Raw genomic sequence first — 15,265 nt, 5'->3', positions numbered from 1 at the left:
TTTTCTATTGTTTGAAAGATGCTGGTGTCTCCTGTTTTGGCTTCGCAGTCATGCTGTATCTCCCTCTGTAGGTTTTAGAATTCCCCAGCTTTAATGTAACTCATTAGTCGTGCAGGCATGCAGCTAGTGTAATAATTAGTATTACAGGAGGCAGAATAATAGAATCTGCTCAAACTAATTAGTTATAAAAATGAGGGATTTTCTCATATTAGGAAACAGCTGTGATAGTTATAGAAAAACCTGAAAGGTAAAATTGGGAGGTTTTTCTCCTGTTCTGAAGGTGAGACAGGTTTACTGAAGAATAGCCCCTGGCACTGACCAGGAGCCTGTAGTGAAATATAGTGATCTGAGCTCTGTGGGACAGGACACTGGAAGTGTGTGCCCAGTGGGAAAAACATAGCTGGCTGTTATTATTGTTGCTATCATCATGTTAGCTGTATTGCATGAGTGCCCAGAGGCCGAAAAAGGGTGCCATTGTACCAAGCACTGCATAAACATTGTGAGAAGCAGTTTTGCCATGAATAATTTATGCCTTATGGCACTGGGAAATGTGAAAACCAAGAGAAGAAACAGTGGTCCAGAGGGGCAAGGCTGGGCACTAAATGCTTGGTCGTGTTTCCCAGTGCTGGTCTGAGGACAAAGCTCATGTTTCAAGGTGAAGTAAAACTTCCTGGAAACTCTGGGCTCTGAGACATGACTCTGTCATTTGGCTCCTTGCTGCCATGACAGGAGGAAATATGATGTTTCTGAATTTCAGTGGGAATGAGAAAAAGCTATATGAGAAAAACAAAACACAATGGTGCTTACAGTGTGGACCAGCCTCAAGCTGCTTATAAGCTGCCAGTGCAGCCCATAACTAATAAAGTTTGGATGTCTTTTAATGGTTGCTTTTCTGCTTCCATTTACTTATGTTTCTTGGAGGCTTTGTGCTGTAGTTTCCCTTGAGATTGATTTTGTACCTGTGAAAAATTTTACTGTTTGGATAAATAATTTGAATGCCTTGACAGATCATAGCATAATATCAATCTGATTGACACAACCCTACTTCCAGGGAGAAGGAAATGCATGTAGGAGAGGGAGAGAAGAAATATTTTTTTAACTAAATATTTTTCAATTTTTAGTTGTTCTGCAGCCTTCATAGATAGTTGTTTTTGGAAAGTAAAACACTGGGATGTTCAGTGGAAACCTAAACCTCCATGTTTTTCTGACCCCCTGGTTTGTATTTCAGATTACTTTTTCTTTTTCTATGTTGCCCCAAAAGATGAAGGACTGGATTTGACAAATTCTCATTTAACACTGTTGTACCTGCAGGAGTTTCTTTTAGGGTTTAATGCAGACCCTTGTGGGTGAAAGCTTAAATAGCCTTGTGTGTGACAATTCTGTTATGTGCTCATTGCCTTGCTTTCCTGGCTTGTAAGAACAGCCCAACCTCCTTGGCATTAGCTAGTGCCCTTGAGCCATGAAAATGTCTTAAGCTATGGGATTTGCTGTGATAAAAGGTATGCCATCAGCAAATATTCACTCTCATTACTGTTCCCAGCAGTGACACAGAGAGAAAGTCCTGTTCCTTCCGTTCTGTTCTTTTCCTTTTCTATTTCTTCACTTCCTTTCCTTTCAAGCTCTCTTCCCTCCCACCCCCTTTTTTATCCCTCTATCTCATTTTCCACTTTGCCATCTCTCTATCTTTCCTTCTATCTGTGCTTACTGCAAGACTTTTGCAGGTGACTCTGCAGAGTGGGGAGTACTGATCAAAGCCAGCCCCGTGTTCTGTGCCCCAAGCGTAGAGCTCATCTGGGGCAGATGCAGAAACCCCAGCTGAGAAGGGCATGTGCCTGCTTTTCAAGAGCTAACTGAATAAAATAGGTTTTCTATTGACATTATACCACAAATAACTTTCTGTATAGGTATATACCAAAGTCCCAATGGATTATTAAAGTATTCTGTCTCCAGCAGTCTCCTGCAGACATGTGAATGCAGCAAGCAAACCCTTAATGTATCAGGCTGTGCCTGCACCTGTCTTGCCGGCATTAAGAGGGATCTTGTGTACAGCATAGACAGGGAGGGGGCTGAAGAGCCAGCTGGGATTATGATCCTCTTGTGCTGATCTCAGAACATGATGCAGAACAGTGAGAAAGTCCTTACCCTGCAGAAGCAGTAGTGTGAATGTACCCGAGGAGTATGAGAAGCCAGACGAAGAGCAAAGTGAGCTACTTCTCATAGCATTAGCCAGACCCCTGGAGCAGACTCCAGTCACAAAACAGCCTTGGTTTGAAAAGTTTATCCATTGCAATCTTCTGAATACTTACTCTTAAGATCTAACATCTTAAAGGCTAACCTAGATGTAAAGAAAATGAGATGAAACTTTCATGTTCTTTGCCTTTGGGCTATTAGGCCATTGAACAAAGTCAGACATCCTGTGTGTCTTTATGGTCTTTTGAGTGCCTCTGCATAGGCGGTTTTGAAACTTTTTCTCCCAAATGTTTGAAGGAAGAAAATAATCAAAGGGAAAGCTTTCTGATGAAAATCCTTGGTTTCAGCAAATTATCTCTTCAATAAAAACTCCCTGTAATTCCTGACTGGTTTAAGTTGGGATGTTAAAGGAAAGGGTTTAAAGGTCTTACATCAATACGTCAGATTCAAGAAATGACTTCTGACTAAGATAATTTCAGTTTTGTGGCTCATTTTACAACAAATTGAATTATTTTCCCCTACATTTATTTCTTCTCAAAGTCCCAATGAGAAAGAAAAATTATTGACACATTTTCTGTGAGTGGTGACTTGATTCCATTCCTTTGTCAGATATGTTACTTTTTGTTACAAATGTAAATCTGGCGATTCCCCATTCCTAACACACTTTGTAGCATTACTTTGTGACTTAAATGAGGCACCTGCAGCCTTTAGGTCTAAAGTCATTCTTGTGTTCAACTGAGAACAAATGGAAGTCTATCCAAAACAAAACTTTAGCTAAGTGAGAAGCAGAGCAAAACCTGATGGAGAAGAGTGGGCACAAGTGTGAAGAAATTGAGGAACACAGATAACTAGAGAAAGCTGGTAAGGAACACAGGCTAAAATATAAGGGATGCAATCAATTGTAATTTATAATGAAGTAAAAGTTACATCATTGTCATTGATTGATTGGAGAAGTGCCTTCTTCTGCTTTTCAGCTGGTGGATTATTGTTTTTTTTCCCTCATCCAGTAAAACTATGTTTCTCAAAGAGGCTTTTCAGAAGAATTCATTAGGGAGCAAAGTTTCTATCATAATATAGTTTTTCCTTCTTAAGCCATTTGGAATACATAAATGTTGTATATGGTACAGGAAACAAAGGAAGAAAAGGATTTAGATAGCAATGAAAAGTTCTCTTCCTCTACAAGAAAAAGAAATACTATATTTCAAGGGTTTTCAGAAATCCAGGTACTTGTTTTTACAGTCCTGGAAATCACAAAATAATACAGTTTCTGTTCCTAGACAGGAGTGTGAATGTCTGTAAGGTGATATTTTTTTTTTGCCAAAGTATAAAATCCTTGATTATACCAAAGTTAAGACTTCTCCATTCCACAGGGACAGGCATTTCATCTCCAAAATTTAGAAGCTCCATGCACCCCCTTTACTACCATAGAAACCTGGTGCTTTGGAAAATTTTTCTCCAATTGAGAGGTAGAGTGGCCTTTCTAAAACATGCTTTCCTCTGAGCTTGGTAAGACTGAGTGAGTGCTAGGCCCTGGGAAAATTGTATCCTGAACATTGTATCTGATGTGGAATTTTTTTTACTCTAAACTTCTATCAGCACAGCTTTTGCTATTTTGAATGATTTATATTGCTTTTGGGGACACTGCTTGACTTTTATGCACAGAAATTCAGCAGTGTCATGAGTAAATTGTTACCTTTTTTTTTCAGCAAATGAAAATAAAGACCTGCAAATCTTGCCTTTCAAAGCTTGACTTCCATTAAAATGTAATTACCTCCCTTTTGTGGATTATACATTAAGAGTGGCTTCAAATGGTGTGTGGCTCCTGCTCAGCTGAATTACTTTCATTTGTTGCTTGCATAGTAAGAATGAGATTCTGGAATAAAGATGACTGTTTAAAGAGGACTGCTGCGATTCCAAATTGCATAGAGAAAGTTCTGCTAATCAAATTAACTTGTTTACTCTCTAAGACCCTGATTGAAATTTTTGTTACTGGTCATCTTGGGCCCATAGAAAGTGAGTCCAGTGCTAATTCATGAGCAGTTTTTAATCCTGTGAATAATTCTAAGTCCTGCGAAAATTTGTAGGGTTATTCTGGTGATGAAGGATTAGATTATCTAGTGCCTGTGCATTGACACAGTTTGCTCCTGCAGGACTGTTGGGTTTTGATTTTGCTGTAAATGCACTGGTTCCAGGGGGGAGCAGAGTGGCTGTGCAATGCTTGGTGGTTGCACACTGCAGGGACTACCAGGCATTTGGAATTTGCGCTTTGCATGCACCCTGGTCCAGGATATTTAGCCTGGCTGAGCAGGTTCCTGAACTGACCAAAATCTGCTCTTCTGAAATCCAGGATTATCATCCTTCTTTTTGCTTGGCTTCTGCCTCTCTGGACCCTGAATTCTACCATAGATAGCTCATAAAGATACTGCCAGCTGGTGTCTGGCACAAGTGGGCCACCTGACTTGAAAGCAAATAGGGCAGTGAGTAGATTTAGATTCAAATTCTGTGTGGGTTGGTGTGAACCTGAGTTTCATCTGGTTAAGTGTTTTTACCATAGTGTCTCTCTGTATTTTTGGAGGCACTTGTCTGCAGCAAACACATTTCCTGAAGGCAAAGGACAGCTGGTAGACAGCTCCATGGCTCTGCCTGTGGAAATACTGCACTCAGTGGGGTGGGTGAGGTGAAGGAGGCTGCTGTAGGCCCAAAGCTCCTGAAAATGGCAGGGTTCTGCTCAGAACAGTCCCTGCTTACTGGGCAGCTTTTCCTGCTCCTCTCTGGCTCAGTGATGGGTGTTGCTGGGCTCATACTGCTTTGCAGTGCCAGTGAGATGTGGAATCAGCTTTGTGGCTTCTCCATCAGAAAGGCTGTCTCAGAGGGCTCTGCTTAGTCACTTAATTTCTGATGGGACCAGGTTAAGATGCCTAGTAGCAAATGGCTGAACTGAAGGTCTTGACATCCAATCTGTGCTAACCTGAATTGAATTTTGATCATTTTCATATATGGAACAGGAAACTGAAGGGGACTGTTGGACAGTGTACCTAGGGGATCTTTCCCTCACTTAACTGGCAATTGGCTACAGCTGATGCTGGAGTTTGGGACTGAGGAACTGGCAGATAGCTCTCATTTTTCTCTGAACTCATCAGCCTTTTGAGCATGGTGGCCCTTTCAGTCATTCCTGGTTACTCTGGGGAGGGCAGCACTGGCAGGGTGATCAGGGTGATGTGGCTCCCATTGTGGCTGTGACCCCGCAGCTTGTCATAAAAGTGGAAATTGTAGAGGAGGGTGAACAAAGGTGAGGACAATAAAAGCCTGAGTGACACAAATGCAAAGAATACATAGGGAAATGAAAAACCACAAGCAAAGTGCATCTTGAAGCAACTTTATACATTGTTAGCCATGGACATACCATAGCCTGATCATAATCAAAACAGGTAGAGTGTAGCTGTGAACAGACTTGTTCATGAACATATGAACGTCAACATTTCCATGGGTCAGCACAAGGATACTGGTATCTGTGGTGGGTCCTATAAAAGAGCCTAAGGGCTGGGCAGTTTCATTTTTTTCCTTTTTTTTTTTTTTAATATTTCCACAATTGCATGTATACATGTCATTTCATGGAGCAAATACGCTATGCATCAATTCAGATTACCTGTCTAAAAGATGAAGCTTTGGTGATGTGAGTACTTTTACTCTGCTGAGGCTGAGTACTCTGAGTACTCTGCTGAGTACTTTTACTCTGCTGAGGGTCAAAACAGAGTCACTTGTCTTTGGAGGTAGATGGCAGCTTGGATGATGTGCAAATTACCACAAGGGGGGATACAGGGGAAGAATTGAGAAAGGAAGAGATGTGGACCCACACGCATTAAGTGCAAATGAATAAACAGTGGGTTGTCTGGTACCTCAGGTGAAGTGAGGATGGAGAGCTGGTGCATTCACATGACTCTAGACCTCAGTCTTCTCCTGGACTTTTCAGCAGAGTCCTGTTAGCAGTCTGCCGGCATTTATATGTCTCATTTGCTCTTAGTAAATCTGGTTCAAGTCTGCATAGCACCCTGCTGAGTGTGCTGGGTCTAAATAAATTTTGCAGATTCCAGTGCCAGACTGATTGATAAAATGCCACTGTTTCTTTCAGAGAAAGTGGTGTTGTGTGGGGAATAAAAAGTATGAGGCAGAGTGCAATCAATACAGATTTCAGGAGGGTCAGTCTTATAGCGTGGCAAAATTAGAGGAAGTGGAGGATGTGGGCAAAAGAGGTTGAGGGGGGATGCAGAAAATTTGCAGGAGTGGAGAGAAAGCTGTAGCTGAAAGCAAATTAGATACTAAGTCAATGAAAGATTGCTTTTTCTAAGGACAAGTTATGAAATAGTGTCAGATTCTGTGAATAGCTCCAGATGCAGACATTCAGACACACATGCAAGCACACACATACATGAAAAAGCAGGGGGGAAAATTAGTTTTCAAAAAAAAAAATTCTTCTTTAATTTATCTCTTTGAAATTAATTTTTTTATTATTCATTTGAAATCTAAGCAATTTGAGCAGGTTATATGACTAAACAAGTATTTTATTTTGCTTTGACTAAAGGATTATTGGAAGTAATTTTTGTTATGTTATAACAAATGAAGAAAAAAATGTTGGTTTGAAACACTAGAAAAAAGGAAAAATAACCATCACAGAAATGTGGTAGCCTAAATTTGCCTTCTGCTGGAGGTACCTGAACCTATCCATTCCTGAGAGAAGTTGATGTAGTTGCCTTGGCTTTAATGAAAACAAGCTCTTTTTACCACAACTGATGATTCCTAGACTGATTCATTATGTAAATGAGTCAGAGGGAAAAGGATCATATTCACAAATATGTGAATAAGTTCCACCTTAAGGTCTAAGTGCTTTTCTTCTCATTCAAGGTGATAGTTGTTATTTAGCCAGAGGTGGTGTTCATGGCAACAAGATTGGCAGAGTTCAAGAAGTGCTTGGACAGCCCTGTCATGCAACATGGGGTGATTTTTTGGGTGGTCCAGGGCAGGGCCAGGAGTTGGACTCAGTGATCTTTCTGGATCCCATCTAACTCAACATATACTAAGATTCTATGATAGTTTTGCTTGGTTTGATTAATGAAATCTGGGTTAAGATAAACTGGGTTTAGGCTTGCTTGCTGTTCTGATTCCAGAGAAGATGCTTCACAGAAGCTCTGTTTCCATCTCTCTGTGGTTCTTGTTGTGCTGTTTTTTACTGATATCAATAGGGATTTACTCGTGTTCCCAGCGAGAGCTGTTATTTTCCCCATCACAAGGTGACATGTGACACAAGAGTACCTAATCCTCTTAATTTGTTGTAATTTCCAAGGTCCCTCTGTGAATTTCCTTTACCTGTCGAATACCAAGCTACCCTAGAGTACAGTGAAAGTTTCTGCAGGTGGTAGTAAAACACAGAAATTTTCACTTGTGCCTTCCCATCCTTCCCTTATTTACCCCAAATTAATTGGAGAAGCAGGTCTTCTTAGTCCTTTGCTCATCCCATCAGTCTCAGCTGGCTGGACAGGCCGTGCTCCCATTGCCTCCCAAATGCACATAGGTGTCTGTCCCAGGGGAACGAGGAAGGGTTGGCAGTAGAGGAGCTGGAGAAAAAAGAGAGCTTTCTCCTTATGCTCTGGAGCTGCTCACACATTCAGAGAAAGCCAAAGGCTCACAATGAGACAGAAAGGAAGCAGGGGAAGGGTATATGTGTGGGTAGTGTGTGCAGCGCTTTCTTCCAGCTCTCCACTGAGCTGTGACCCGGTTTCTCCAGGAGATGCCTGCTGTTTTCTTATTTTCCAAGCAAGTTCCTGAGACAATGCTTTGCATGCCAAACAGGGTCAGCCCCTCAGATAGGGAGGGTTCTGAACTGAACATGCAAGTCCCTCTCCATCTTCTCTACTGCCGCAACCTTTCCTGTTATTTTTCTTCTTTTCCTTCTCTTTTCTCTGTCTTTGTTCAAAATGGGGAGACAATTCTTATGTGCATGGAGAGAAAAAAAAAAGGGGAACTTCCACGGGTGTTAAATGAAATTTATTGCAGTGCCTGCTGGACACTAATTTTTTATTGGTTTTGTTATATCTTGACAGAATCCAAGAAGAAGAAAAAGGAAGGCAAGAAACAAGAGAAGATGCTGGATTAATGGAGTCAACTTGGGCAATGTGAGAAAGGGACATCAGCAAACATGATCAGTTAACAGTTTCATTTATACCTAGGCATTTTATCCTAAAATTATTTATAGCTTAATGGTACCATAGAAGGAAAAAAGCAAACACAGAAAAAAAAATCCTTTTTTTTATTACTTTAGTATTTTTAATGTATAACCCTAACAACAATTTTTAGAGGCCTGTAATAAAGGACTCCAAACTCATTTAGAAAATTGTCTATTGTATATTGAACAATGTAGAGGTTTTTAATTTTTTTTTTAATCAAGTCTTGCCGTAGGTCTCAATTTGGTAATTAGTCCATGCAAGCAGAACCTGAGCCTGTGTGGGGCTCTGCTGAAGCCAGTGGTACCCTGTGTGAACATAGCACTCTGGCTGGATACATTTATATTTCATACTGGGACCTTATATTTGAAAAATTGAGGCCTGTTTCTTAATATATGATTACATCTGCATAACTGTATGAAACTGTTTGTTTAAGGAAAGGATGGGGGCATTTTGTTGAGTATTTACAAGTATGAGATTTTCTTGGATGTGTGCTTTATGTTCATTCCAAAATGTCACCATCTACAGGTAAAAACCAGTAACACTCCTTTCCTTAACCGTATTTTGAATGTTGGCAGTAAATCTAAAATCTTTCAACAACTGGACGTAAGAGTCCTATTTTTTCATGATTTTCTAGCAATGATTTTTCAAAGTGGAATGATGACAAAACTTTCCACTTTTCAGCCTATCAGTGATGGTAGTGTCCTCCATTTCACCTATCAAAGCTGAAAAATGCTGTATTTTATTTGCTCATTTTGACAGAAGGGGGAAAATAATTTTCATAAAAGATCTAGTTGAAATTATTGTGGTTCTGCCTAACCCATCTCTTTTTCTGTATCAGTGGCAATATTCCTGTTGATCTTAATTATAGCTGGTTAAAAAATAGTATATCTGGTGGGAAATAAAAGAAGAAATCTGTTTGGAAACCACCAGAGGTAGTTCATATTTTTGACCAAAAAAGGGACAATTGGTGGGACCTGAAGCCAATAGGAATGAAATAATTTTTGGTTTATCTTTTAGTAAAACAGAAGGGAAATACAAAACCAGTATATTTTGGTTTCTTCCATTTTTATATAAGCAAAAGACCTTCGGAAAAGCTCAGTCAACATAAAATTAGTTGTGATTTTTTTTAAAATATACCCTGCAGGGGAAAAAAAGAGAAAAATTACAACCAGCTGTTTTTCAGTTTGTTCAGTTTTACCTAATTTAAATGATTCTGAATCCTGAGGGAAGTCACAAAGTAGAAAAAAGATCTGACAAATGGCTGGTCTGTCTCAAAGAAGAGGGTTGTTTAACAAACTGACAACAAGCAGACCAAAATTTTTAGAGGAAATATAAGGGATTTCAGTACCCAAATTAAGTTAAAATTCATTGCTTCAGAATTCTAAGTCCTAAAATTCAACAGCAGGAAATAACTTTGCTGATTGTGTAGGCTGCAGGCTTGCCTCCTGGTCAAGAGGAATAGTCTTCCCTGTACTCCTGCATGATACCCACTGACTTCAGTGAAGCTGCAGCAGGCCGTGTTCATCTGAGTAAATCACATTTCTCTCTTGGGATTAGCTTCTAGACAAGCAGAGAGTCTTTTTTTTTTTTTTTTCATACTAACATAACTCCCCTTTTCTATGCAAAAAAAAAATTGTAACAATTGTAGAACTTGCCCTCTTTTTTCTCACATGGAGGGTACAGCTGATCTGTTGAGGCAAGTGCTTCTGTTCCCAAACACTCCTGAAGCCTCCTAGCCAAGGCTGCACATAGCTTAAGGTAGACTAGCCTCACAATTCTTTCCCAGATTCCTTGGGTGTGTTTTGCAGTCTGTGTTGATGTCCTTGTTATTTTGACCATGCTGTTAGACATACCTGAGTCTGTGGTATAGTTAAAAATGTCCCCCACACGTGGTGGAGGTGCAATGACCAAATGTAAAAATCATAAAGGCTCATATTTAGGTGGTTCTGGGTGCTATTTGGTTTGTTCATGGTCTAATCAGGTCTACCTGTGCTTGTGCCTCAGACTTAAACTAATGGTTTGGTAGGTCTGGTTGAAAGCAAAGGGAGAAGGAAACTTTTTTCACTCACCAAAGGTTTGTCTGTCTACATGCTGCATCAGTTCACTTGAAGTGGCTCAACTTTGAGTGCCAACACTGTTGCACCATTGTCTCACACTGGTTAATCTAGTCCATGTTTCATAGGGAGCTGGCAGGAACTGGGAATGATGTTAAGACCAACACTTTGATTGTCCTTTAGCAAATCTTAGATGTGACTTCTTATTTCCACCTCCGTGAGTATAAAGAAAATAAATCCCCCTGTGTTTCCTCTGATGCCTGATGGTCCTTTCATGTAACTGCCCATCTGGCTTGTTTGAGAAACATTCCTAATAGATTTTGAAGGAAGCCAGCCAGGTTCCTGTGGTGGCATAGGGCCTTCATGGAGAGGGTTTATAGAAAACAAGGAAACAAAACAAAAAATATCATGTTAGGACCAGAAGAAAATTCAGAAAAGGGTGTGAAATAGGAGAACATTTCTTATGTACGACTCATCCACATATGTTTGGACCTATATTGGCATCTTATTGTTGACAAAAATTGGAATAATAGTTTATAAACCTAAAATGAAGAAAATTTCCAATAAGCCAGAAGAAAATATTCAGTGGAAAGTCTAGCTATGCAGGAGGTGATAAAGTAATTTATGGCAGAACACAGAGGAAGATTGAATAAGTCACGTCAGCTCTAAAAGGAGGCTTGCAGGACTTAAATGGACCCCTTGTTTCACTAGTGACATTATCAAGAAAGCAAAAGGCAAGATTCTGAGCAAACCTCTTCCCACCCATCTTGATCAGTTTCTATTTCAGTCATTCTGAAACTTCTCCCTATTTGCTTTCTAATCTTCTACCCTCCCTGCTTTGGGAGAGCAAGCTGGTCTGACAGTGCTGTGGGAGCAGCTACTTCAGATGCAAAACATGTTTACTGTCTTGGTGCTATCCTATTACAGTGAAAAATGACTTAGTATAGATGTGTTGCTTACCTAGTTGAATGGACAGAAATTTCCTTCATAAATGTCCCTCTTGAGGAGTGGTTTACATCTTCATTTGCTACAGCTGTAATGGAGTATGGGGAGGTGATAAAAATCCCCCAGATGACAGCCTTTTTCTGAGCACTTAAATCTATTATAAAAGAGATGGGTGAGTTGCTGAACATCACCTGTGCATGAATCTGCATCCAGATTCTGCACTCCAGTGAGTTTAAACCTGAATGTATTTGTGTGTATTTTGGTATATCTCCCTTCTCTTTCTCTAACTAAGCTGAGGCAATGCTGCTTTCAGTTAGGCCTGTCTATATCTTGATTTAAAACTGTATTCGAGGACTGGGACATTTTCTGACTTAGATATGTCTTCTGACAGAAATTCCCATCGTGAATGAGAGTCATTGCTTGTCATCCTGGCCTATTTAACAGTCTGTTAAATGCAGCAAAATTTCCTGGGCAAGGCTCCAGGAAGGGAAAATGTTTGTTGTACATGCAGGTAGATACTAAATTGTAATTTACTGATTTTCATCTTCTAATTCCATAAGGACATTCTGGGCTGAACTGCTTTCAAAGGAGAAAAGTTAGAAGAAATGAAAGAATAACAATTACAAAATGTATAAACAGGCCACTTTGGAGAGTTAGTGAAGAAGAGACAAGAAGTCAGGAGCATTTTATGCAAATTTATATTTCCTGTTCCTTACATGCAGAAGACAGAACTACTGGTTGGCACATGTTTTTATGCTTTCCTGGATTTGTGCCTTAATTAAAATGAATCAAATGTAAAGTGTTACGGAGAAGTAAAGTCCCACTTCAGCCTCAAAAGAAAGAGTTAAAGTGGAGACAAAGTCAAAAGGAGAAAATAGTGTACAGGCTAATGTCAGTGTTGAGGGTGGGACAACAACCTAATTTTCCCTCAAGTCTAGGAACTGCAGCAACATTAACAACGTAAACTCACCACTTTTCTAAAGCAATATATTGGTGAGATGGAAACCATTTTGATATCCCACAGCAGTGGGATTTTATGTCTCCGCATGGAAAATTTTCCCATTTGGGAGACATTTCATGTCTCTCAAATCCTACTAAGGAGAAACTATGACAGTGAGGGTAGGTGTCTTGTATTCAGTCCATTTTAATTCTCTAGGACAGCACTTCTCTGAAGTTGAGACTGAGTTCTCTCCTTTGCAGAGACAGATTATACCTGTTGCCTGCCTTCCCACACTTATCCATAATTTTGATGGCATTTATTCTGTCAATTCTGCTAAGGCATTCTACTTCTCAGTTAATCTTCTGTGGATGTTGCTGATCTTTCCTCATGCTTGAAACTATATTTTCCATTTCTTCCTGGATTGTTGCAAAACAGACCCAGGAAGCCCATACCACAAATTTCCTCCACCTGTGTCCTTCTGAAATTAAGACACAGTAGCAAGTTTTTAATCACTGTATGCCAATGAACAAGGAAGTATGATAATGAGCAAAGGGAGTCCCTGGATTTACTGGGAGGATAGATTGCTGGTAGAACTTTCCTCATAACTTGACCTTGTCATGGCTTCTCAGGGGACAGAAATGATCAAAAAATCATCTCAAAAATTAGAGACATTGATGCAGGAGTGTCTGCCTTCAAACAAAAAAAAAAAAATCCACAGAAAACCACCTTAACTAGATAAATAGCGGCAAGCAGTTGTATCCTTTCCCACTGTCCTCTTTTATCATCAAATTATTGTGGTGCATAGAGTTTCAGGGATTGTGAAAGACTTGCCTGAGCAGCTGTAGAACATGCAGAGAGCCTCTTCCACCCATGGGTGTTTGTATTTGGAGAAGATGAAGGTAGTGTCATTCATAGCAGCATCAAACTTTGTTTTTGGACCAAAACTAAACAATGCTGAAATCAAATCATTTTCCTAATGGCCCCTTTTTGCCACTCTTCACAAATGGCTGTCTGTCTTGTGGCCTCATAACTCTGAACTGAGTATGAGAATTCAACTATATTCAACTATTATTATCTCATTGGTGAGGTGGTACTTTAGCCCTTTCTGCAGTTTGTCATTTAAATTTGGATGTCTTGGAGTCCCAGATGGCTAAAGAACTCTGTAAAAGATGTATCTACAGATTTGACTCCTTTCTTAAAAAACCTGTGATAACAAAAAAAAAACCAAAACAAAAAAACCCCAAACCCCCAAAAAATTGAAAACATGTCCAAAGAGTGGATTTATTGATGAGGTAAAAACAGAGGTGCAGAAGTATTCCCATTGCAGGTGGTCATTGAAAGTTACAAACTGTACAAAACCTTTAACCCTGAATTCAGTGATGGAAAGCTAGGAGAACTGGGTAGCCTCTGTGGGGCTGTTTTACCCACAGCCAGTTTCATTCAATGAATTTGGTTTTCAAACTCCCTTGCTCTAATCTATCTGTCAGCAAGACATTATTTGACTTTTCTCATTAGATCATTCATTGCATTCCCCATATTACAATCATGTAGTTCATCTGGACTGTTACAGCTGAATGAAGTGGCTGTGATAGTCCAGAGTGTGTTGTGGTGGCTGAAGTGGCCTGAAGCAGAGACAGGCTGCAACTTGGAGCTAGAATTCAACTAATGCAGATGTCAGCATCAGACACAGCTGCTCTCTAAATATGCACACAGGAATACTGCATATATATATATACACACATTCATATATGGGAGAAGACTCTAGAAAGGTGCATGCATAAGTCCAAATGTGAATGACAACCAGTGCTGCCACGTTTTCAGGCTGTGGTTGAAATGAAAGAGCTTTCTGTCCTGTGCTGTTGTTTAAGTGAGAATACACAAGTAGGATGAAGAGCTAGATTTCGTCCCACTTGCCAGCACTTCAGTTTAAGGATAGCTGTGTCCAAGGGAAATGTAAAACACATGCCAATGTAATGGCCAAAAGGACTTACTATCACAGTGATGTTCTCTTCTGTCACACCAAGTACACACAAGGGCTTTGTTCAAAGCTTTGAAGTGGACGAACTGCTTCAGTTAAGTATGAACATATAAACACAGACAGGAAAAGTCTTTTTCTCTTCCAATAAAAAGTGAGGAAAATGGGTAAAATAAGATGGAAAAATAAAAGTCAGAGAGAAATCATATTAATTCTTGTAGTTTGAGTGGTAAATTGAAAGGAAAAATGAAAGTCAAAATAACAAAGCCTGAATATCATGTTCAATGGATTTCTAATTCTGTATATATCTATTAAACCAGTGCTATATGATATCTTCTTATGGGTTACTTTCTTTTACTGTTCCTTTTCTTTTTTTTTTTTCCAGTTTGTATATTGATTTTGTAAGCTAGCAGTGTGTTACCTTTTCAATTTTTTAAAACTTGTATGAAAGCCATATATCCATATTGTAGAATGAAAGCATTAATTCTGTAACATCCCTTGATGTTTCCCTTAGCTCTGTGGGATTTTGGGGGGCTCTAGTGAATGTATATGTTTACCAATTGTATCAGCGTAATTTACTTGATCTTAGTGGCGATAAAGAATTAAATAAACTAATACACAGACACGTGGTGTCCTCATTTGGTTGTGGAAACTGTTTCTGGAGTTTCTTAAATTAATTCTAAGTATATAATGGTATCTCTTTATTATACTTATTTTCAATGGCTGTAGGTGTTGCTTGTCACACAAACAGATTTGTAAATGTAGATAAAGTTTTAGTGTGTAGAAAGAGGTCTGCCAGAAAGAGGGCTGAATCTAGCAGGACACATTTCTTTGGTTTGTGCCCACTAAAGCCTGTCTCAATTTCCTGTCACTTTTCAGTTCTTTTAAGCAGCTTGTTTCAGTATGCAGTTATTTCAACCTGTGTGATATTGACAAAATGATG

The 15,265-nt window shown here is 39.5% G+C and overlaps 1 protein-coding gene across 1 annotated transcript in view; it reads left to right on the top strand.

Moving 5' to 3' along the window:
* Window positions 1-14,945, top strand: part of PTN (pleiotrophin) — a 79,162-nt gene extending 64,217 nt beyond the window's left edge. Inside the window, exon 5 of the mRNA XM_012569211.5 lies at window positions 8,286-14,945. Within this exon, the coding sequence (XP_012424665.1) occupies window positions 8,286-8,338 (53 nt within the window). The 3' untranslated portion in view covers window positions 8,339-14,945. The remainder of the gene's footprint in view (window positions 1-8,285) is intronic.
* Window positions 14,946-15,265: the final 320 nt, after the last annotated feature.

This window comes from Taeniopygia guttata, chromosome 1A (assembly GCF_048771995.1).
Source record: "Taeniopygia guttata chromosome 1A, bTaeGut7.mat, whole genome shotgun sequence".
Lineage (NCBI taxonomy): Eukaryota > Metazoa > Chordata > Aves > Passeriformes > Estrildidae > Taeniopygia > Taeniopygia guttata.
The sequence above is the reverse complement of the archived record's forward strand: the minus strand, read 5'-3'. Positions and strand labels throughout refer to the sequence as shown.